The sequence below is a fragment of the Lissotriton helveticus genome, chromosome 3_2, assembly GCF_964261635.1.
Source record: "Lissotriton helveticus chromosome 3_2, aLisHel1.1, whole genome shotgun sequence".
Taxonomy (NCBI): domain Eukaryota; kingdom Metazoa; phylum Chordata; class Amphibia; order Caudata; family Salamandridae; genus Lissotriton; species Lissotriton helveticus.
Window position 1 is genome coordinate 34,186,817 of NC_136062.1, and position 23,135 is coordinate 34,209,951.

The 23,135-nt window shown below is 43.1% G+C and overlaps 1 protein-coding gene across 6 annotated transcripts in view; it reads left to right on the plus strand.

Moving 5' to 3' along the window:
• Positions 1-23,135, plus strand: part of ATP8B4 (ATPase phospholipid transporting 8B4 (putative)) — a 4,589,528-nt gene that overhangs the window by 1,843,387 nt on the left and 2,723,006 nt on the right. For all 6 annotated transcript variants that reach the window (XR_013609828.1, XR_013609825.1, XR_013609826.1 and 3 more), the window contains one exon: positions 15,386-15,429. Coding sequence is in view for 2 of the 6 variants with exons in the window: in XM_078684774.1 (XP_078540900.1) it covers positions 15,386-15,429 (44 nt within the window). In the remaining 4 variants the exon portion in view is untranslated. The remainder of the gene's footprint in view (positions 1-15,385; positions 15,430-23,135) is intronic.

The window sequence follows — 23,135 nt, forward strand, 5'->3', positions numbered from 1 at the left end:
TACTACTTTTACAGCAGGAGGTTCTTACTTAGCTGCAAAAAGGTGTGATAGAGGTGGTTCCGGATCAGGAAAGGGGTCAGGGTTGCTACTCCCGGTATTTCCTGATCCCAAAAAGGGACGGTCGTTTGAGACCTATCTTGGACCTCAGGATTTTAAACCTTTACCTCAGACAGGAGAAGTTCAAAATCTTGACCTTGCCTCAGGTTCTTCATGCGCAGCAACAAGAAGACTGGATGGTGTCCATCGATCTGCAGGATACATATTTTAATCTTCCCATCCTGAAGTCGCATTGGAAGTATCTCCGGTTCACGGTGGGGTCACAACACTACCAGTTTGCGGTCCTCCCGTTCGGTCTTACTTCCGCACCTCAAGTCTTTACAAAGGTGATGGCAGTGGTAGCGGCTCATCTCAGAAGGTATGGGGTGTCTGTTGTCCGCTACCTGGACGACTGGCTGCTCAAAGCGGAGTCTCCAGAGTTGTTTTTTTGCAAGTGACAACTCATCTGTTCTTCAATTTGGGTTTTTCAATAAATGTACCCAAGTCTCACCTGGTGCCTTCTCAGTGCAGCCTGTTCATAGGGGCAATACTGGACACTACTGTGTGTCGGCTTTCCTGCCTCCGCAGAGGATTCTCAACATACAGGAGATGATTCCTTTGTTTCAAAGATGGAGCGGTTGTTCCAGTCCTGTAGGTTCTTTGCCTGCGTGGTCTGTTCGCTTCCTGCATTCTGTTGTTCAACCATGCATGCTGGCACATGAGGGCACTCCAGTGGTGCCTCTGCAGGCAGTGGTATCAGTGCAACGGAGATCTCGGGGAGAAGATCAGAATCTCCAGAGAAGCTACAGCAGAGCTGTCTTGGTGGAGTGTGCAGGGCAACCTGTCACAAGGAAAGCCCTTTCAGTCTCCTCTGCCGGTGGCCACAGTGATCACGGATGCCTCCACTCTAGGGTGGGGTGCTCATTTGGGGGGCTCTGAAGGTCAAAGGTCTTTAGTCTCCAGAGGAAAAGTTGCTTCATATCAACCTGATAGAATTGCGGGCGATACTTTTGGCACTGAAGGCCTTCCTTCCTTCCCTTAGCGGTTAGTCTGTTCAGATCCTAATGGACAACACTGCTGCGATGTGGTACATCAACAAACAGGGAGGCGTAGGGTCGTATCTTCTCTGCCAAGAGGCTCTGCGACTCTGGTCCCGGGCTCAGGGCCAACGGATTTGTGTCTTTGCAAATCATCTGGCCGTTGTGTTAAATGTTTGTGAGGACAGTCTCATTCGGCATTACTTGGCCGATCACGAGTGGCAGCTTCATCCGGAGGTGGTCCATCGCATCCTTCAGATGTGGGGGTCTCCTCGGTTGGACCTGTTTGCCACTCAGGAGAACGCGCACTGCCTGTTGTTCTGCAGTCTCCAGTGTCCGATGCAGGGAGCGTTAGGGGATGCGCGTCAGATAGATAGGAGCTCGCACCTCTATTGCGCGTTTCCTCCCATACCCTTGATTCCTTGGGTTCTGAGGAAGATTCGGCAAGACCGGGCCCAAGTTATATTGATTGCCTGAATTGACCAAGAAGGGTGTGGTACATAGACCTACTTCTCCTCTCATCACACTCTCCGCTCCGTCTCCCTCTCAGGGCAGACCTCCTCTCGCAGTGGCAGGGGCAGGTTCTACACCCCCACCTCCAGACCCTGCACCTTCATGCCTGGAGATTGAATGGGGCAACCTGAGTTCTTTCTCTCTCCCGCCAGATATAGTGGATGTTATTTTATCATCCAGTCGACACTCCACTAAATCTGTTTACTCTTCCCGTTGGTCCAGATTTGTAAAGTGGTGTGGAGAGAAAGACATCGATCCTCTTAAGGCCTGTTTGCCCAACATTTTGAAGTTCTCACTTTCTTTGGCACAGCAAGGTTGTGCTGTAGCTACTGTCAAAGGCTATTTATCGGCTTTGTCAGCATTTATATGTTTGCCAGATCAGCCAACTTTATTTAAGTCCCCCATTGTCATGAGGTTCATTAAGGGCCTTACAAATATGTTTTCTCCCACTCCTTTCATTATGCCACAGTGGGATTTGAATCTAGTCCTTACTTTTTTAATGGGTTCTCCATTTGAGCCTCTTCATTCTTGCCCGTTGAGGCTTCTTTCTTTTAAAATGTTTTTCTTGATTGCCATTACCTCAGCTAGGAGGGTAAGTGAGCTTCAGGCTCCTAGCTCAAAACCTCCTTTCCTAACCATTCATGCGGATAAGTTGGTTCTAAGGACCAGGGCTGCTCCTCTTCCCAAGTGGTTACCCCATTTCACATGAGATAATCTATTACTTTGCCCACTTTCTATCCTCCCCTCACCCTTCCCAGGAGAAAGAGAGACTGCATCGGTTGGACCCTAAAAGAGCTATCAGCTTCTATTTGGATCGGACTAGTGATCTAAGACTGGACAATCAGCTCTTTGTGGGCTATGTTGGAAAAATGAAAGGCAAGGCAGTGCACAAGAGGACGCCTTCCAGGTGGATTATCTTGTGCATCAAGATTTGCTACGCCCTGGCCAAGAAAGACCCACCAGAAGGTTTAAGAGCTAATTCTATCAGAGCTAAGTCTACTTCTTCTGCTTTGGCTAGAGGTGTTCCTGTACTTGATATATGTAAAGCAGCAACTTGGGCCTCCCTCTACACCTTTGCAAAGCATTACTGCTTGGATTCTGAGGTTAGGAGGGAAGGTCATTTTGCTCGCTCTGTTTTACAGGATTTTTTGGTTTAGTCATGTGGACACCCTCCTCCGGGTGAGGTACGGCTTTGGAAATCCATTCAAAAGGTGCGGAATCCACAGGCAGAACTATCCATCAGAAGAACATGTTACTTACCTTCGGTAGCGCTTTTTCTGGTGGATACAATATCTGCCTGTGGATTCCTCACGCTCCCACACACTTCCCCGTTGTCCACCTATTTCTACCCAAAAAACTGGTGACACACTGCTTCTTCAATCATGCAAAATCTCGAATTAAACCAAGTCTGCCAGAACAATCTCGTAATTGCATCCCTCCCTATGAGAGCTGTTCCATGAATGTGTCTTGCCATTGGGTTTAACAAACAATCAGGCAACGCTGCCCTGCCATCAGTGGAGACCCATATGTCACTTTCTCCCTTCTCACAACCTGCTCTGATCCAACCTGCATGTTTCTGATCCCTGGCTTCCATTTGCAAACACCTTACTTCATCCCATGTGTGTGCAACAGCTAGCATCATGTTGAGTTCAGTCCTCTCCGTACTTTCACCAACATAATCCCCATTGAAAATACATGTGTGTGTAGCACATAAGCGAACAACTTCATCAGCATACAGATTCCCTGTTGTAACAAAGTCGCCTCCCCTTCTATTGGCTGTGCACTTGACGAAAGCCACTTCCTTTGGTAATTGCATTGCTTCCAACAGTTGTCTCACATATTCTCCATTCCTAATGGGGGAACCTGATGACATTAGGAACCTTCTCTGCGACCATAATTCTGCAAAGTCATGAACCACACCAAAACCGTACTGGCTATCAGTGTAGATGGTGACTCGTATCTGCTCTGAGACAAGACATGCACGTATCAAAGCAATGATTTTGGCTACCTGTGCGGATTGTGCTTCCTGGAAACAAGCAGCTTCCACTACTCCAGAGATGGTACAGACAGAAAACCCTGCTCTTAAATTTCCTTTATTGTCTCTGAGTTATGAACCATCAACAAAGAGGGCTTGATTGGGATCAACCAATGGCTTATCGACAATGTCAGGTTCGGCTTGGTGCAAAGTTCAGTAACATCCAGACAGTCATGGTCTGCACAATCTTTGCTATCAGCATTTGGAACAGTTAACAAGGTAGCAGGATTCAATACCGAACAGAGCTTCAGGGTAAAGTTCTCGGCAGCGAACAAAACCTGCTCATATCTTGCCGACCTGTTATTTGTCAAATGCTGTGTTTTGGTCCTCGTCATCAGGAGCTCAACTGAATGTAGTGCATATACAGTAAGCGGATGACCCATCACAATGCTCTCACATTGTTCAATACTGACACCTGTTGCAGCAACTGATTTTAGACATCCGGGCCATGCTGAAGCTACATGATACAAAGTAGCTGAGAAATAGGCCACTGGTCTATGGGCAACTCCATGGGTGAGTACAAAAAGAGCACAACCCTCGCGCTCCTGACAGTATAATGAGAATTCTTTGTTGTAACCAGGCATTCCTACAGCTGGAGCCCCCCCCCCCCCAAAGGCACTCTCTTATCTCTAAGAAAGCAAGCAAACAGTTGTTATCACCATGTACCGGTTCACAGACATCCTTGTGGGTCAGCATCTGCTTCGCCATCAAGGAGAAATTAAGAATCCATTGTTAGCAGTAGCCAACCATTCCCAGGAACATCCTGACCGCTTTCTGTGTGCTAGGCCGATTGATTTTCATGATCGCCTCCACTCATTCCGGTAACACTTTGCTCTTGCCTTTTTTGATTCAGTGACCCAAATACTGAACTTTGTTCAGACAGTAGTGAAGTTTACTAGGAAACGCCTTATGCCCGTTGTCTGCAAGATGATTCAGTAAGACAATAGTATCGTCCTTACAAGCCTCCCACATTTCAGATGCAACAAGGAGGTCATCTAAGTACTGGACCAGCACTGGGTTTTGGGGTAGAATCAAGCTCTCAAGGTTCTTTTTCAGTACCTGGTTGAATATGGATGGGCTTACAGTATCCCTTAAGGGATACAACACCACATTAAAAGACAGTTCTCCAGATAAAAAGCAAATAAAAATAGGCTCTCCTCGTGCAATAGAATGGAGAAAAATGCCTGACAGAGGTCAATCACCGTGAACCACTCAGCCTCGCAAGGAATCTGAAACAGGATCACAGATAGATTCGGTACCATGGGACAACATGGAATCACTGTTATTGAGATACAACAAGAATCTCCCTCATGACCTAGATAATTACACAACGGAATCAATCCCAATACATACAGTGAGCACCCAACCCAAATTTTGAACCCACTAAACAAAAGAAATCCAACATTTATAAAAAATATTTGTTTTATTTCATCTCTTTTATCAAAAAAATGTTTTAATTGTTATTTCTTAACATTTTTTACATAGATTATAAATACATAAAAAGTCACTAAATAAAGAGACAATACATACAACTAAATCAAATAAGATAAACCCCGGTAGAGAAAAACAGTACAAATACACACCAACTCATTCAAACCCTACTCACACACACCCAGCCAAACCTTCACATTCATAACATATCTGGGGAACACAACTACAAGATGGCAATGCAATTGAAATGACCAAAGACAAGAACTGCAGAGAGCAGTATGTTCTCAAGGCAGTAATCGATGCATTTCGGTGGCTGAGAGATGATAATATGCCACCTTCATCAGGACCTGCCAGATATAATGCCCTAACAAGGGCTACTCCACCTAGGGAAAAAGTTTTTTTCACACCTGAAAAGTATAAAAGGTATAAGAACGGAATGCCCACAGAGATATACGAGCAAATTACATAAAGGAGAAGACCACCTTTAATAAAGAGAAGAAGCAATATTCAATGCTTTGACGCTATGTGCTGAAAAATTCACAAAGTGTGTGATGCTAACTATACAACATAAAACAATGAGCCCCTACCTACTCAGGGCCCAAAACACAAATAAAACAAAAATACCCAGTGAATTGTAAATACCACCACCAAAAGACATGACACAATCATGCAAACAAATTCCCAAGTGTGCCTAACAGAAAACGTTTTTTTAACAAATACTGCAACTAAAGTCTGCAGAGAAATCCTGTCTACATACTTACTAGGTGAACAGTTGAACTGTCCTCTATTAAGGAACAGCCAAATGTTTCTAGATAAAGTCTGAGAACTGGAGACTCCTCAACCTGTCGCTAGCAGACACCACTCTCAGTACCTAATAAGTCGTTTATCATCAGCAACGAGCAGATAACGTCCCAGAGCTCAATAAATATTGTGAGCTCGAACCTCAATGTTTCAACCTCATGTTTTCTTACGGCATCTAGACGGCGTAAGAAAACACGCGTTTTGGATTTATACCATGACTCTGTTCGCTGGTTCAAGCTCATGTGATTTATCGGACTTCGGGAACAATTTAACTGCTCATTTGGACAACATACGACACTCCGCTTTACTGAGGTTCAACCTCACTATATTTATTGAGCTCTGGAACCTTTTTATCTGCTTGTTGCTGACGATAAACGACATTCATCACTATCGAGGTTCTTGAACTTATTAGGTCGGTTGGCCTTTGGACCTTTCATCTCATTTGTGTTACCATTTCTGTAATATAATTCAATGCCCTGACGAAATCGTTGTCATATATGCCAGACGAAACACTTGTTGGCAAAATCTGTTGGCTTTTTCTATTGCTGAAGAATTCCTTATGATTTGTACCCTGTGGTTGGACTGAACTGTGAAATGATACATTATGGAGAAAACATGAACTTGGAAAAATAAAGAAGAAACGAAAAACTTTACAATTTGGAAAAGGGTGTTATTGATATGGACTAAGTATGGGCAAAATTTGCGAATCTGTGCGAACTTGCAATTTTTTTTATTTTGGCGTGTTCACAGGTTTTTTTTTTCAGCGCGGCTACCTCGAACTTACCCATGCGGTCGTTTTTGGGCACGACCATCTTGTTCGCGGGAGGAAAACAACTCGCCAAACTCAGAATCAAGGTAAGTCAACGCAGTGCGCGCGAGATTGTATTTTTGAAGCGCGAACAAGCAAAAAAAAAATCGCAAACTTGTGAATTGCGGACTGTTTGGCAATTTCGTGCAATTCGCGGAACGTGAAATTGCCAAAATTCCGCACATTTCGCGAGCGGAACTAATTTTCAGCCCATGCTTAATATGGACAATTACATATGCTAGCTTTGCTCAGGTTGGAAATTGTGTTTGCACTTGCACTAACTGGTTCCGATTCCCTCCTGCATTAAAAGATCTCAGCCTAGTCACGGTACATAACTGATTCACCACATCTGTCACTTCCACAAATTCCCCTTCCTGCACCTGATTTGCAGGATTTATATTACACTTGCACAGTGGTCTTTTCCAGGGTTGCAATAACTATCCCCATCTTAGGATTTTAATGGACACCTCTTCCGCTTACCTGTCCTGTTGATCCTGCGACTGAGGTAACCCTGATACCTCCTGGAACATTCCCTTGACTGCAAACTGCTGTTCCTTCTGTTGCCTATACCTGTACTCCCTTTTGTGCATTTGGACCAGCATCAACTTCTCCTTTATCCTCTTACGCTTGGAATCCACCTCATCACGGCAATACCTGGCATACCATAATATCTTGTCTACAGATTTATTTAGCCAGCAGATCAAGTGTTGTTGGATCATGAGTCTAACCTCCGGCCTCTGTCCTGTCACAAATTTCAATACCAATTGGCCCATGACTTTAGGGTTGAGTGTGGCTAACCCGCTGTACTGCTTAAAGGCTTGCAACAGCCTTTCGTAGTAAGCATGCACTGACACTTTAGGTTCCTGGGTTGTTCGATCTATCTTAACCCAATCAATGAGGGGCAGTTTTGGACTGCAACATTAAAGGACCTTGAGTTACAGGATCCTTCTCTGGCTCAGCAGCAGACCACTCAATAGCAATTTTACAAGCAGACCATAGATCACTAGGAACCACAGTTTCAAACAAGGTATTTAAGTAAATCCAAAACAACTTCACGATCTTAACAAAACGATCAACTTGCTAATACCATTCAGCAGGTTTCTCCCTGAACCTGGGAAAATCATTTATAAATGCAGCTAAGTCACCTCTTCTCCAAGGGACATGCACATACACTAGGTACCCCCTGCAACAGATGTCCCCCTCCTGGAGGTGGCGTTTTCCCTTTCACCTTCCTCACACTCTTCTTCTTCTGCCATATTTCCTCCCACTTAACCAGCATACTCCAAGCCCTTATTCCTAAGATTAACTCTCAGATATGTGTCTTTAATCCCATCACTCTCTTTTCCTCCAGCTCTTGGTCACTTTAGTTAAGCTTCTGATTTCCCAGAAGCATTTTCATTCAAGATGATTCCACGCCGTACCTCCGCGCTAACTCTGATAATTTCTCATGTGCTTGTCTCGCTCTGGGGGTGACATCCATCATTACAAACAACAGGTCATCTGGCTAATAGGTCTCTATCCTGACTAAATGTAAATTCCCACTGATGACCTTGTCTGCTTGAGACTTCAGCATCACCACATCCCAGAGCTTCGCTTTCACTGCAGCCTTAATAGTACCCTGCCTTGATGAATTACTCTGACTCTCCTTCCTATTGTTGTGATCTGCATCCAAGCATCTAATGCTTTAAACTGTGTTGGTCTCCACAAAGGTCGCAGCGCTTCTCTTAACTGATGCAATACATCTTGCGAAAATAACCCAAAGTGTGAAAATTACAATTCACCCTCCTTTTCATTGATCTTGTGCCAACTTTGAAGCCAGATTATAGTATGGAGCCCAGATTGTGTCTGCATGTCATGTGCTGGAGTATCTTGCAGTGGTGCATTTTCACCCACTCGAGTCACAACTCCTTCATCACCCCAGATCTCACAGCACCCTAAAAGAATTCCAATTGCAGTTTGTTAAAAATATTACGACTGATTAATCTCTTCCGACCACCACTTTCTGATGACTACCAACCAATCCCAGCGCGAAGTCACACCAACGGACCTATCGCAGCACTGCCCTCCCTGACGTCACCTTCACATCTCACAGTGGCTCACCCTCCCTCACAATTTCTATGTACGCAATCACTTACACAATCGTCTTAAAATCTGTAATTGCCTGCCATCTAAAAGAACGATAGTATTCAATCACCCAAGAACATTCATACATCGTCACCCTCGAACTGCGCTGGTCACCCGAATCAGTATAGCTCACCTCTGTACAGAAGGTCCACTAAACGATTCCCATGCGTCCCATTCACACAAAGTTCACTTTCTTAGGTGGAACTGCTGATGACATCTCACAACAACTCCTCAATTTTTTGATCAGACACTTCTACACCTCTATTATATCCCGGGATCTTCGGCCACTTCAGGACCTGAAACTCAATTTTCAATCCTTGGACCACATCTGGCTCAAAACCACATTTACTCGACTGTCACACCAACTCCACAAGACATCACACTATCAAATCATTCCTCCAATCTAACACACAACATACACTCTATTAATACTCCTCCATTCGGCGCTGATCTTGTAGCACCATCAAACTCCTTCAGTCTCCACCGGACTCTGTTGCCTTCCATTTAAAGCCAATCAATCAACAGTGTTCCTCTGGGAGACATAGTAACCACAGACAACTATGTAAGGGTAGTTTAGTTTATTACAAAGCCAAGCATAACTGAATATGAAGACACCTCAACATAAGAGTGTATAAGTACATCGGAATTAACATAAAAACAAATCTGCATATCCAATTGAGTCGATTTTAAAATTAATAATACAATTAATTCAAGAAGCAGAATGCAGAGGATCAGAAAGCATGAATCCAAAATGTCCTGCTTTAAGGGTTGATGAATGAAAAGCATTACTGTATCCCTACACTACCGCTAAAGTGACTTCCCTACTTAAGCATCTTCAGGACGAAAGGATAAAAGGTCTTACTAAGAGGCCTCTCCACCACCAATGTGTTATGTAGCATGAAGCTGCCAAGACAGAACTTGCTGAAAGATGCTCTCTCTCTAAAGGAAAAAAAAAATGGGCTCTCTGCCTAATTCTATCATCACATTATTGCATGTAACTTTCCCAGGATCCATTGCGGATCACACCATCAGCTCTGGGTATAATCCAAAAGGCAACTTTTCATGGACAGCGGTGTTCTTCCATTGCAACATTTTGTCCTTGGTTCCCAGGTCTCCTCCTGTGTAAAGCACAACGACCTTCCCTTATCGACTCAAGCCGTGCAATTGTAACTTCTTCTGTCCTTGCCTGACTAGTAAAACAACAACATTATTCTAGCTAACAAGGGTGCTTCTTTCACCTGCAACACAAAACATGAGTAAGAATAAATACACAGCATATGAAATTCAAACTGGTAATTCTAAAGAGAGAGTTTCCAGGGAATTGCATTTCAGACCTACAAGGTTCTGCTAACATAAGTAAGCATCATAGGAACTTTACGAAATTGCATTGAAAAGAAGACGCATTCAATTAATGCGTTTACCTACAAGTAAAACGGCATGATTAATAAACATTTATTAGTACATGAATAATTGCTTGTTTCACAACACACATTCTTCACATTGATATTATATACTAGTTACATTTACCTTCAACGTTAATTCTCCATGTTACTTTTCAATGCCCTAAGCACATCACGATTAATTTGAATACAATTCTAAATTCTAACACTTCATGTTAATACAAATAAAGCTTTATATGCGGGTACGCTCCGCACGTATGAGTATAATACACCCCTACAAATAAAATGTTATTTTAGCCACATCAATAGCAAGAGTTTGGAACCTAAAAGCAACCAACAACAGGCACAGAGAAGAAACAGAAGAATTAGTGCTGGGAACAGGAAGAAGGAGTTCTTGAGGACACCAGGATTGAAGAGCATGATGTTGAAACATCTGAAGTGTTGCAGTGCAAGGAGTAACTGAAGTGTTCCACCACAAATTATGATCTATCATCAAGGATTGGGAGACTTCATAAGAAAGGACTGATGAGCAGCTATCTTGGGTTGGTACTCTTTAACTTCCTTCTCAGAAATTCCCGCCAAAGAATTCTGGGAAGGAGAAGGCTAAGGAGCCTTGTGGCGTTGGTCACGGAGTCTGAGAAGAATTCCAATGGAGAAGATTGTGCTGAGAGAGGACCACATTGGTTTGTCAGCAGCCACCAGGTAATTTATTTTTCAATGTGTGGGGACCGCCAGTGTTACCTTGTGTGATCCTAAGACCACCATGCTGTTGGGAATCCCACTTGCCTGCCATGAGCTCACTAGACCATGGCAGTTGGGACGTGCATGGCAGAAGCTCTCTGGGTCACTGAAGTGGTATAACTTGCAGTTTGGCTTCCGTCAGGGGCTGGGAACAGTAGAATAATGCCTGAGTCTTTACCTTTTTATCAATAAACATACCAGGGTCAAGAAGGACTTTTTACATCTAGCCTTTATGGACCCAAGCTAAGCCTTTGACTCTGTGGACCAAGCTAAGTTATGAGTGTTGATGACATTGAAGGGTGTTGAGGAGCCACTAGTGCACTTTTTTAGGCAACTACTCACAGCTGTCTCAGCCCACATTAGATATGGACCCATTGGGGGGTGTACTGGTGTGGTCAAGTTCAGGAGAGGGGTCCAACAAGGGACCTTCTATCTTCTTAATCCTCTACGTTAATGACTCAGAGCATTCGTTGGCAGTGGCGTCTACTGCTACATGCGTAGGACCTGGTTTTCATGTTGAGATTTTTGAGAACAGCTAATGGCTTGCAGACGTTTCTCAGTTTATTTACATGATTCATGAATCCACTAGACCTAATGACAAATTTATCAAATTGTTTTGTTACATAATATGGACCTAAGAGCACGAAATTGAGAACATTTACAATTCATGGAGTCAAAGTGACAATTTTTACCTATTTTGGGGATCTGTTTGACTCGGGCTATAATTGCCATCACCTTCCAATAGATCGTAAAATTGCACTTCGCGAGATGTACTGCCGCTGTTTTCATCTTTGCTATGAGTTCGCTCCAAAGCACTAGAAGAAATGCTCACTATATATAACAAAAATGCATTTCAGTGGCAAGTTATGATGCGTTGGGAGGGGGGTGGGATCAATCATTTGTTTTGCTTTCAAAGGGCTGAAAATGCATTTTTGTAAAGGTTATTGGCAGATCCTGCTAGCTGTGTGATGCACATATAGCCCTCTGAGTTTGGCTTTATTTCCAAGGGTGACTATATTAAGATACGCCCAGTGTTGCTCTAGATTTCATCTACAGAGATTATAAAATCTATTTTTTGAAGTATGAAATTGTGCAAGTGACCTGTTGGAGATGTCAAGGATCTCGGTCAGTGATTTCCATGTACACAGTGCGCACCAGAGATTTTACCTTACCAGATTCTGACTTTATACCATTCACTATCCAGTTTGGCACACAAAATGTTTATTTTAGGGCGGTAGAGCTCTCTTTTCGCCAATGCGACTCGTGTTATAATCAATTAACTACGTATTTGTCCTTGTTTGTTAATTATATGAAAGGCACAGTTACACACAGGAAAATATTCTTGGTCTCTTTACTCAGAATGTTAAGCACCAGACACTGTAGGTCGGCTCTTGTTTTTTATCTTCAACTGCTTTCTTTTGAACTTGTTTGATTTTTACATGATTTGTGTATTAGTTTTGGTGTATTTGTGTTCTGTTTGTAACTGTTTTTTATGTATAACTTATTTTGTGTAACTGGTATTTTATTTGTTCATGACGTTGTATTTTTATTTAATCTCTTTCTTCCGTTGATTCGAATGAGGAAGTACTGCTTGTGCAGGCCTTGAGAATTGTTCACCATAGTTATGTGGAATATGCAACGGCTGTCGCCTACCAAACTCTGTCAGTGTCCTTTCCCTGTAAGGACTGATTTTATTATTTGTTAATTTTCATGTATTGTAAATATACCTGGGGATCTCCTATTTCCGTACATGCATACCTGCGCATGGCTATCTTAAAGGAGATGGAAATCTGCCCACTACATACTTACTAGCAGTTAATGCCATAACTTGCTGATCATTGATGAATTCATGTAAAATGATATTTGCATTTTTTGATGTGCCAGCAAGATTTCCCAAAAACGTTGCCTAAAAAGCTGTAGAACTAGTATGAGGTTCTTATTGGGTCTAATCAAATATTGCAATGATCAATGTACCCACAAGTGATATTTCTCTGTAGCACCAAAGTGTCTATGGGCCTCATTCATAATACTTTGGAGTTTGGCCTTATAGCTTGCTCCTTAGAGATTAACAATCCTACGGTCATATATGGCCATCTATAACCTCGTGGGAGTATCGAGTGGTACATTTACCAGGATTTATATGTGGGATCCTGTTAGTAAATCAGACATTTCAATGGGAATCATGAATTCTTATCTGATTCACCTGGTTATTCCCCATTTCTTCCTGGTATTTAACTCAGAGCTTTTGGCTGCTTTTTTAGTTTAAAACGTACCTGATCCGTAATGTTTCTGGAAATGTCATCATCCCCATGGTGCTGATAATTCCATTACTGGCTTCACTGTAGTTTCCAGAGATCCTGTAATGAGGCCCTCTATGTCTGTAAAAGAATGGTGTGCAAGATTCAAAACAGTGGGTGCAGGGGAGGCACATAATTGTGCTGCCGAAGGAATGCTTGTATCTTACACAATACGACCCTTTGGAACATATATCCAATGAAACTGGATATGAAGTTTATGACAATCATTGTGCCACTTTTAAAACCCATGTGACAGAAAATAAAAGACCATGAAAATTGATAATGTTATATGCCACTCTGCATGAATATCTCCTTGTTGCCTCAGTATTGATATTTCCCGTTGTTCCATCCTGTGTGGTATTTTTGAGAAATACGTCTTCAGGGTTTCACTGGATGTCTTCTGATCCTGTGACTGATCAATCTTCATTTCCTACTGTGCGATCTAAAATATCACTGGCGAAATAGATAATGATGTTGGCAAACACATGCCTCCTTTGTAAAGCATATTTGGGCGAGACAGGTGGCCGACATGAACCACATCTTAGGCCAGGTATTGTGCATGGTTTCAATACATAGAAGTTATTATTTTATGGATATGAGGTAAACACTCCATTCACTTCCTACGAAGACACCCTTGCGTTTTCTCGGAAGTGGGACCCAGGCTGAAGATCCTGAGTCTCTATTATTTGTTTACAGTGGAACAGGGATACTTACAGAAGTTACTGCAGAGCTAGGTCTTATCTATCCCATGCCTGGAGAACTAGTAGCTGGAAGCCTTTTGTGTCCTTGTATCTCAAACACAAGCTCAGCTACCTCACCCTTGGAGAAACTTTAGGCGTTAAATATACATGTCCTACTTCTTAAATACTATGCTCTCTGACCTATGGGCAGTTAGGGCCTACCTCAGAGCTGATTTATTAGTATGACAAAAAACTTTAGGCCTGGCAAAAGATTTAATTTGCCAGGTTGAAATGGCAGTTTTTCCAAGGGCACTCCCGGATTTCACAGTGCCGTAAAGCCTCACCCACAAGTGTCAATTTTACCAGTGGTTAGCAACAAGCATACCATAATCAATTTGTAAGTAAGCAGACCAATGGTTGCATACACTGCTCTGATGTACAAGTTCTACAATTGTATTTCTTAGATCCTTTTACATGTCTTCACCAGTCATCATTTGTAATGTCAGCTATCAAAAGAATATGTATATTTACGGTAAAATCAACCGCCGTCAGTCAGGGGACTGTGCTGTAAAGTCATTAAGATAGTTAATGACTATTCAGCATTTATAGTTCTTCAATTTGCAGTGTCATAATTTATTCTGCAATATTAGTGATATGCTCGGATATTTGTGTATCATCCTTTGCTTTATATCTATTCATCCGATGTCAATTATCACTGTATTTGTGACTATGATTCAAGAAATGCAACAAAGTTTGTGTTTTAAAAAAAGAAAATTAATATGGGGATATTTCTATCATTTGATCTTTTAGGGAAATTTGTAGAAGATAGTCGTAGTGAATTTACAAAATGGGACCAACATATACGCAACAAAATGCTCAAATAATTAAAACTCAGTTTGGATGTAATCCTTTGCGTATTCAACTATTTTTGCTTCATAGTTGCAACCCATCCAGACTGCAAAAGCCCTCTCGGAAATCATTTATCCTACACATAAAGCTGTTTTTTAAAACTTTCCACTAGTTTCTCTGAGGGCAATACGTACTGTACTGGAAATCAAACATTGAGTCCAACCTTAGAATTATTTGGAGACAGAGTTGGTAACAAAATCCATTTGAATCGATGTTTTTTCTGCAAATGTCAGTTTAACATTGCTTAGTGTTTTAGGTAAAGTGTTACTGAATCACACAAAGATCATGCTCCAGCAGGCCTCCAGACCCCTTATCCTTAAAATGTATTGCTGGATATCAAACAACGAAAAGATAAAACAAATGCTTTTGATCTTAAGCTTGAACTTCAAAATTCAATAGGTCAAGGATAAGTAGGAAATGGAGAAGCACACTTATAACTGCAAATTAATGATTACAGAACTTCTTTACATTTCACAGCGAGAGTGAGCAATGTGATAAGTTAAGCAAGCAAATACATGCGTTCAAAATATGTACGTTGTTTATTTCACGTTGAATTTTCTTTCTATCTTTTAGGTGATGTATATGACCAGTTTGGAAACAAGATGGAGATTTCTGAGGTACAGTACATTCGTTCCTAAGAACAGATAAAAACAATTGCAGGTTCAAGAAAATACATTCATGTCAGTGGAATATCGATATGTTTTTTCACGTTTTGTCATTAGACCTGCACTCTTTATTTTTGATGAGTAAAAACCTATAGTACTTTTGTGAATCCGATTCCCAACAGTGTCATAAAGAACGAGTAAAGTCTACTATTGGCAGGAGGGGTGTAACCCAAGCCACTCGGCATTGGGGAGGAGCGATAGAATCCAACCCCTCAGGAGCCCCAGGCTTTCGGGTGGCCTCCTTCAGCCCAAGGCCAATGTACCTTTGAGATATGGGACACTCAGGAGACACTCTTTACTTTCCGGCACGGGCACATCATTTAGCATTGTACAACTGGTTGCAGTAGTATAAATAGGCGTTCGAAAGAGGAAGTCGTTTGGCTATGGGAAAGGTCTCGAACCCCATCTGCCCCCTTCTGCAGCAACTCTTTAGGTTCTAATCAGGAACAGTCAATCACTGGTTTTCTGGATACTGATTTGTAATAGTGTATTTTACAGGTGCTTGCTTGTAAGGATGTATTGACAATTTCGTATCCCAATCATTAATCGAGGAGTATGATTACTCCTTTTTTTACAATCCTTTTCGTTGAGTTTATCAACAGTAATAACACAGGCAGCAATCTTGTTCTTACATTATAGTTAGACAAATTAGTGGACAATATTATTGCACTTGACTTTTCATGGCACTTAGATAATAGGTAACTCCTGGGTTCAGATCTTGATAATAGCTCCACTATAGTCCCCAGATATTTTGGTTCTTCTGAGGGCACCATGTAGCTTTATATTCAAATCAATTCGCTTTTGCACTGCAATCCATGCCACAAGCCCATTCAGTAGTAGAGGGAGCCATATCCAATCTTCAGTTTTGGGCAATGTCCTTTTTAGTAATCAGCATCCCCACGTCCACCAAAAGTCTTGTGCCTTGTTGCCCCCCCCGTTCTTCCATCAATCTGAGCGGACTGTTGTGCATTTTGAAAGGCATTTTTAAGCAGAATGACACAAAGTTGCAGGCACAGCTAGCATTCTAGTGGGCCAAGGTACCTTCATTCCAGTCAGCCTCTTTCAGTGGACCTATATCTTGCTTTCTGTGTGTGTGCTGTTCAAATGACGGGTTTAGAGTGAGTGTTACTAGGGATGTATAGACACATGAAATTCCTTATGTACAAGATGGGACATGGTATTTTTCGTCTCTAGGTGATTATATTCGGGTATATCTTCTAAGTCAAGTGTGTGCCACAAGCTCGTCAGAGCTGGAAGTAACTATACAATTGTGATTTGTGTAAAGAGAAATCTACTACCAATTGTTGAAAGGACTTGCTATAACTTCTATACAAAATGTCTCCTAATTTAAAATACCAATAAGATCCCCTATGGTATGTTATAATTTTTAAATTTGTAACCAGTGCTTTTAATGGGCCGGTACTTATTTTGAGAGGGAGAGTACCGGCACTTCTGTAGAGTGACATAATACTTTTAATTGGAGAATACCGGCACTTCTTAGAAACAAGCAGGTAGTCTTGTACAGAGTACCTGCACTTATATTTTTTCATGTCAAGCACTGTTTGTAACGCGCACATATCACCCTAGAAGGGGCATCTTGGCACAGCCCTGCATCCCAAACATAGTCTCAGCTCACTAGGCTGCATACAGCTCTGTATTAAAAAAAATCCTACATTTGAAAGAAATTGTGCAATGACGTAAGTAGAGCAGAAGCCTATTCCAGGAGAGAGGGACCAAATAGGAAAAAGACCTGGCTCCTGAACAAGACTTTCTTATTTGAGGAACCATAAGGAGGGCTTTATCACTGGATCTCAAAGATCTGTTTGGCTGACAGGGGCAAAACTTGTCAGACAGATAGCTTGGACCTTTGTCATTAAAGGATTTATGTGTCAGACAGCACATTTTAAAAACGATTCTTTATGAAATGGTAGCTGTTAGAATTCGGGGTCTTTAGTTGGCACAGGTAGGTACTTGTGACAAATATGGACCCTGGCCTCTAGTCAGGGTAAGAGGGATACACTCTTTAGATAACCCCTGCACACCCCCTTTGTGGCTTGGCACGAGCAGACAGGCTTATCAAAGGCAATGTGTAAAGTATTTGTACCAACACTCACAGTAACACTGTGAAAATACCACAAATGGACTCCACACCATTTTAGAAAAATAGAAGTATTTAATATTAACTAAACAAGACAAAACAACAAAAATCCAACATACAATTCAAGAATATGGTTTCAAAAGAGTTCTTAAGGTTGCGTTAAAAGAATCCACAGTTGCGCCACGTTTTAGCCAACAGTACCTTTAGATGCGACAAAAGTTTCAAGTGAAAGCTGCAGCATTGAAACACAAGCGATGAGTCACTCCTGAGACCCTGGGGAGGCGATGCGACAACCCCGTTGGATGCAGCGGGCTTGTTGCAGTGACTCCGGTCAGTATGAGGAAGGATGCGATACCTTGTGTCGATTCCAGTGCGCACGTTTCGTAGGAAGCGTCTCGCAAAGGTACAATGCGACGATCTTCGGGACGGCGACGATCTCAGGTGCGGCGGCGATGCGCAGCCCAGCGCCGATCTTCTCCTCTCGCGGCCCCTCGATGCGATGGCTCTGCGACGACTCTTCCAGCGAGGGGATGCGGTCCACAAGCAAGCTGTGCGACGCTCTCACCCAGTGACGACAGGTTCTGCGACGATACTCGCAGCAATGGTACTTTTCCCTCACCGGAACAATGCATTCCGCAAGCAAAGGATGCGTCGGTTCTTGCAGTGACAACAGGCGCTGCGGCTATCTCGATCTTCGCGGCGGCGGGAATTTCCTCGCACTGACGGGGATGCGCTCCTCAAGCAAGCGATGCGTGAAACTTGGTAGAAAGACTCCGTTTCTTCTTGTCCAGCTTCTCAAACAACAGGTACAACTTCCAGTGGCACCACAACTGGCCCATCCACTCTAGGAAGGACAGAACTCTCTCAGTAGAGTTCAGGGGGGAAGCTGGGGGTGAAGTCCTTTTGTTCCTGGGACTTATTACCAGGGAGCCAGCTCAACTCAGGCCCTTGTAGATCTCTTCAAGCAAGGGGACACCGCACAAAGCAAAGTCCTTCCCCTCTCCATGGCAGCAAAGCAACTGCAGGTCAGCCCACAAAAACACCGCAGGACAGTCCTTCCTCTGCAGTCTTCCAGCTTTCTCCTTGGCAGAGGTTCCTTCTTGATTCCAGCATGATCTAATTTTCTGTAGTCTTGGGTCCTATAGTTATACCCCTAAAGGTCTTTGTTCCCTTTGTGCAGGAGGGCTGTGAGCCAGGTCTGAACCAGTTCTGGGTGTTCCTTGAGCACTTTGTTTTCCTGGCCTCTCCTTTCCTTTCAGAGAGAGGGGCATGGTCGTCAGCCCCCCAGCAGGAGGTGGAGCCAGCATTGTAGAAGGCAGGCAGAGCCCTATTAAGGCCCGGGTGCTACCCCCTCCCACAGCTCTAGATGCAGATGGAGCTATTCAGCCCAGGGATGGTCCACTCAGCCTCTGGGAGCCAGCCAGCCCCTGCCACTCACAAACCAGACAGTCAATTCACAAACAGGCCAAGGCGCACAGAAAGGTCGGACAAGAGAACAGCAACCTTCTGAAAGTGCGTTCTCAAACACAGGATTTAAAAAACACCTTTCCTAAAATATGTGTTATTAAAGTCTGAGTTCAGGGATACTAGACTTTTATGTCCTATCTTGCTCCTATGGGAAGATATGCAGGTAACCACTATACACAGCATTCCACATGATAGCCTATGGGCAAGATAGCCTTACAATAGTGCAAAACCGAAAATGGTTGTAATTCACTACCAGAGCATGTCACCTGCACTAGTACATGCTCTACCTTTCACATAGCCTGCACCCTGCCCAGGGGGGTACCTTGGGCCTTCCATAGGGGTGTCCAATGTGTACAGAAAGGGGAGGGTTAGGCCTGGTCATTGGGGACACTGGCCAGGCTGACTTGGCAGTCCACAGACTGCACACAGGCACTGCGGTGGCAGGCCTGAGACACCATTTTAGGGCTACTCATGTGGGTGGCACAATCAGTGCTGCAGGCCCACAAGTAGCATTTGAATCACCAGCCATGGCACACTTAGTGCACTTTACTAGGGACTTCTTGGTAATACAAATATGCCAGTCATGGATAACCAATTACACTTACAATTTACACAGGGAGCACTTTCACTTTGACAATGATCAGCAGTGGCAAAGTGCCCCAAGCATCTAAACCAGCAAAAAAGAAATCCATAACAGCAACAAAAATACAGGAGGTAGAGGCAAACAGACAGGGGAAACCATGCCAAAGATGCCAGGTCTAACAGTAGCCAATCAAGAGAATGCACAAGGAGTGAGGAAGGCTTCTGGGTGGAAGGTTAGTTATGAGATGAGTGCAGTGTTTTGGACCACTTGTAGTTTGTGGTTCTGGACTACTTGTAGTTTATATCGCTGTTTCATTGATGGAAACCAATAAGACACTGCAATAATCTAGACAGCTGATGACTAGTTCCTGAATCAACGACTAAATCCTGAATCAAAGTCTTCCTCATAGAATGAGGGAGTAACAAAAAGTCCTTCCTAAGAGGCGCAGCATGTGAAAGTTGGTTCCTCCCATTGTCCCAACCTGCTCTTTCATAGTGAGTGCCTAGTGTAGCCGAAGCCCGTTCCAAATTTTTACCACTAACGTAGGAGTAGGTGCCCTGCCCAGTTCCGAGGGCCAACAATCAGTAGTCCAGGGTTTTTGGGCCTTGCCAAATATTATGATTTCAGTTTTTTTAGTGTTTAACTGTTGGAGATTCAGGTTGCAATAGCTGTTATAGCGGCAAAGAAGCTTGCTTTATCACTGTTCAAGTCTTTACCAAGAGTAACATTTAGCTAAGTATCGTCAGTTATGACAAAGGTTCAAAACCATAAGTTCTAGCAATTTTCACGGCGGCTATATATATACATATATATATATATATATATATATATATATATATATATATATATATATATATATATATATATATATATATATATATATATATCCAAACCACAAGTTTGCTCGATTTAGAGAGGCCCCACAGGTAAGTTGAAATATCGTGTTTAATAGGAGCAGGTTACAGAGTGATGAAAAGGGAGTCTTCACCATATTCATTCAGCATGCCTGACGCCTTTCGTGCGCTGTGCGCACTTCCTTATAGGCAAATGTAATTCGCTGCTGCCAGTTAAATGTCTTTTGTAACGGCTACCTCGTGGTTATGGGCGTTGGCACACCCAGAGCCTTGTGGTAGCTGTAGTTCAAGGGTGACAGCTTCAGTGAGAAGGAACAATGCAGCGAACCACGAGGTAGCCGTTACAAAAGACATTTAACTGGCAGCAGCGAATTACATTTGCCTATGAGGAAGTGCGCACAGCGCACGAAACGCGTCAGGCATGCTGAATGAATATGGTGAAGACTCCCTTTTCATCACTCTGTAACCTGCTCCTATTAAACACGATATTTCAACTTACCTGTGGGGCCTCTCTAAATCGAGCAAACTTGTGGTTTGGATATATATATATTACCTACTGGCGGTCGCCAGTAGGTATATATAGTTAGGATTTTTTCTCTATGGGATTTTTGAAAATTCTATGTCTAATAACTTTGGCGTTTGTGGACGGAATTGGCTGAAATTTTCAGGAAAATGGCACATTTTGTTTCTGAGCAGCCCCTGAAAATTTTGGGGGGTTCGTCAAGGGGGGGCCGAGAAAAAAGGGGGGTCCCAAAACGCGTTTTCCCCATGTTAATTTCCATAGGGCGGTTGGCCTCACTTTTAGCCCGAACGGCTGAATGGATTTGCACGAAACTTAGCAAAATTGTAGGGACTGGTAGCCCGATGTGCCTTTTGTAGGTCTCAATATATGTGCTCCAGTGGATTTTGAGAAATTAACGTTCAAAAAAAGATATATATCTAGAGCCGCGCCTGGAGCGCTCCCCGGTACGCGTACCGGGGAGCGCTCCAGGCGCGCCACGCGACTTGCGCACAGCAAGCTGATTGGTTCTCGGGTGTCTGTAAACATTCGAAACAGTCCGCAGCGGCCGCCATCTTGTGTCTCGGTAGGATTGAGACACAAGAGGTGGCAAGGGGGAAATGAGCAAGAGGGGGCAGGGTACACACCCCCTGACCCCCTAGGTTTCATGTGGGGGCCATAAAAGGCTCCCGCGGGTGAAAAAAAAAATAAAAAAAAATTCGATTTTCGCGGGGGTGAGCGCCCGGTACGCGCACCGGGGAGCGTACGGGGGAGCGTACCATGGAGATTAAAAATGACAGACTTTTAAAAAAATAAAGCTTCTTTTTAAAAATTGGAGGTAGTTCTGAAAATAACTTTTTTTTGATTTTGTTGTTTTATATATTTTTTTTTGTTTTTGTTGTTTTATATTTTTTTAGACTTTTTAAAACAATTTTATATTTTTTTTGGATTTTTTTCAAGGGAAAAACAAAAACAAGGATTCCAAAACTGCTCAACAGGAGCAAAAAAATTTGAAAATTTAGGGACTGGAAGAGCAGCGGTGTTGCTGTTTCTTTAGGGCAATCAGTTCAACACTCTGCTCCCCATAGCAGAGCAGTTCGTCACACTCTGTGCACAAAAATTTGATGCCCGCAAACACCGGCTGAATGTTAGGGACCATTCTTCCACGGGGTGGTCCCGAAGGTGTTGCTCCACCAGTGGAGGTGCTGCCGCCATCTGTGGGTACATTCCGTGCCAGCTCTCTGACACTCTCCCTGGCAAAGTTGTTAGGGTGTCTTCTTTTCACATGCCGGATCAAATTAGCATTCCCAAAACTATATTTTTTCAGAGGATTGCCTCTGGATAAACTACTCCCACATATTTTGCATGTTACTTTGGGAGCGTTGACTTTTTTCTGTCCTTCTGGGATTTCGTAAAATTTCCAGATGAAATGGTTTTTTTTCTTTTGCTGAGGAGGGTCCTCATCTAAAAATCCCTCTGAATCACTGCTGGATGACTCTCTTGCAGCCATTGCTGGAGATCAGAAAAGTAGGAGATAGAGTAGACACAACAGCTCTTGCTCTCTCCAAGTACAAAGCAATAGTGAGAGAAATGGGTGGGTTTCACACAATTTGGAAAAAAAAAAGTTCTGAACCAATGAAAAGTGTTATTTTAAAGTCACATGGTTTGACGCGCTTACGCTACGCGCCCCGGGGCGCGTCCCGGGCGTGTATCGTAAGCGCATCGGGGCGCTTACGTTGCGCGATCGTATGCGCTTCCGGGTGCGCTTGCGCGGTGCGTCATAAGACGCATCTCGCGGCTACGCGATACGTGTCTTATGACGCAAGGCGTGGCGGCTACGCGATACGTCACGATGTTGTTTTCGTTCTCGGCAATAGCGCTTCCGGGACGCGCATTAGTACGCGCCCCGGGGCGCGCCGCAAGATTGCGCTTACCCGTGCGTTCACTTGTCCGCGCCCCGGGAGCGCACTAAAAATAATATTAAAAAAAATAAAAAAATTATAAAATATAAAATTAGATTTAAAATGTATTCTTTTTATAAAGATTTGCTATTAAAAAACCTATGAAATTCACTGAAAAAACCATAGGTTATAGACCATATATAGTTAGGAATTAGCATTTACAAAACCTTGAAAATTCACTGAAAAAACCATAGGT